We start from the raw sequence: 1,863 nt of genomic DNA, 5'->3' as shown, positions 1-1,863 counted from the left end.
TGCATGTCTTTATTTTGTACGGAGAAGGTGGCTAATAATTTTGATTTTTTTCGACAACTATTTATAAGCGCACATCAAGTATGCCGCTTACGTGCTGCAGGTTCAAGCAAATTTTAAGCACCTAGTATTACTAAGGTTGCTCATGTTGCTAAAAATAAATCTTTTACCGAGTTGAGTTTTCTTTTGTCAGTCGGTAAAAATGAAAATCGATGAGTATTAGTTATTGTTTATTTTTTTTTACTGTTATTCGGGTGTGTCCCCTCAACGACAAAAACGAAACTCGATTATGTAGGCACTTGAAGATTCACAAGCGTTAAAACAGTCATAAAATTGTAATGTCATAAACTTTGAATCCATATTTTTTTTTTATTATAAACAAGACAGCTCAAAGTATTTTAAACCGTTATACAATTTTTGCAGAGCTTCCTTATACAGATTGATTCACGCTAAAATTTAATCACCATAATAAATAAACAGTGCTTGTGAGAGAATTGGGTTTTTATTTTTTCTTGTCGAATAGGACATATAAAACGTAAAAAAGTTTTAACTGAAAAAACGAAAATACTAAGTTAATTTGGCTAAGTTTGCCTACTGACTGCTACATTTAATAGCCTGGTGCTGGCGCAGAAGCAGAGCTGTATGATGGAGCAGGAGCGGAGCTATAAGTTGCTTCAGAGCCATAAGAAGAAGCGGCGTTGTAGGTTGGAGCCGGAGCTACATTATAGGACGCGGCCGGGGCTGGACCATAGGATTGGGCAGGTGCAGCACCGTAAGATGGTGCGGACGCAGGCTCATATGATGCGCCACCATAGGAAGGTGCCTGATAAGTTTGCTGCACACCGGGTACAAGTGGAGCATCAACCTTCTTGCCTGGTTTGTATACTTTCACGTAAACTGGGTTCAAGCTAAGTGGAGTTGGCACCTTGTTGATCACTTCTTGTTGATAGATCACAGATGGTTTGATTTTGTAGATGACTGGAGCAGCTTTCACAACGGCCGCTGGTCCACCACCAATATGGGTAGGTGGCTGCTCTGGCTGATTGACAATGATTGGTGGCAATGGCTGTGTTGCGATCACTTGGTGATTGTTTTGGCCAGATGGCACCAACAGTGAACGGTAAACACCCTGATCGACCACATTGGGTGCAACAATGTTGATGTTACCCTGACGAATGTTCGAAGCCAAGCTAGACTGGGCCAGCGATTCTGCAATGGCATCGGAGTTCTTCAAATTGCGATAGACGGCGTTAGAGTTGAGTGCATTCAATTGAGCTTGCACCTGGCTGAGGCGCGACACATCCGCAGGTGAGGTTGGAATTTCAGCATTGGCAGGTGTGATGGAACCGCCCGCCTGTTGAGCGCCACCGGCAGCAGCCTGCACTAATTCGTCCAAACCATTAGATGAAGCAGATGATAAGTAGGAAGCGCCACTACCGCCGCTGGAAGCCGAGCCATAGGAACCCGAGCCGTAAGAAGCCGAGCCATAAGATGCCGTCGTCGCGAGCTTTGGAAGAAAATAGAGAATCAAATTAGATTGGCCACTAAAATACAAAAATGCATTCAAGTTGTATATTTCTTTTTTTTTTGTGTCAACGCATTTTCGTCAGTTTGTCTTGGTTTAAGTTTTTTTTTTTGTATGTTTGAGCGTATATATGAAGGTTTTTCTCACGTACCGGTGCGGCAATAATGAATAGTGTGAAAAGAAAACAGTTCATTGTATGACCTCTTTGATCTGTTCGTACCGATGGGGACTATTCACTGAAGTGTGTTGTAATACTACTTGTACCGGAGATGTTTTTGAAGCTTTTATATATGAGAAGTGCTTACACATTTGCCGTACGTGACTCTTACTTAAAATAGAAG

At 42.0% G+C, this 1,863-nt stretch overlaps 1 protein-coding gene across 1 annotated transcript; it reads right to left on the bottom strand.

Moving 5' to 3' along the window:
* Positions 1–500: 500 nt before the first annotated feature.
* Positions 501–1,715, bottom strand: LOC118732634 (chorion protein S36). The gene is made up of 2 exons (XM_036461764.1): positions 1,674–1,715; positions 501–1,504 (listed from the first exon to the last, which is right to left on the bottom strand). The coding sequence occupies exons 1-2, from the start codon at positions 1,713–1,715 to the stop codon at positions 605–607; spliced, it is 942 nt and encodes a 313-aa protein (XP_036317657.1). The 3' UTR covers positions 501–604.
* Positions 1,716–1,863: the final 148 nt, after the last annotated feature.

The sequence above is a fragment of the Rhagoletis pomonella genome, unplaced genomic scaffold, assembly GCF_013731165.1.
Source record: "Rhagoletis pomonella isolate Grant_MI unplaced genomic scaffold, Rhpom_1.0 Rhpom_scaffold_23649, whole genome shotgun sequence".
NCBI classification, from domain to species: Eukaryota; Metazoa; Arthropoda; class Insecta; order Diptera; family Tephritidae; genus Rhagoletis; species Rhagoletis pomonella.
This window is presented reverse-complemented; position numbering and strand designations above follow the sequence as displayed.

What these genes read in the sequence shown, in the direction of transcription:
- LOC118732634 (XM_036461764.1), bottom strand. Translation starts at nt 1,715, where the DNA reads ATGAACTGTTTTCTTTTCACACTATTCATTATTGCCGCACCG. An exon ending in TATTCATTATTGCCGCACCG is followed by an intron (nt 1,505 to 1,673) that starts GTACGTGAGAAA and finishes TTTCTTCCAAAG; the next exon opens with CTCGCGACGACGGCATCTTA.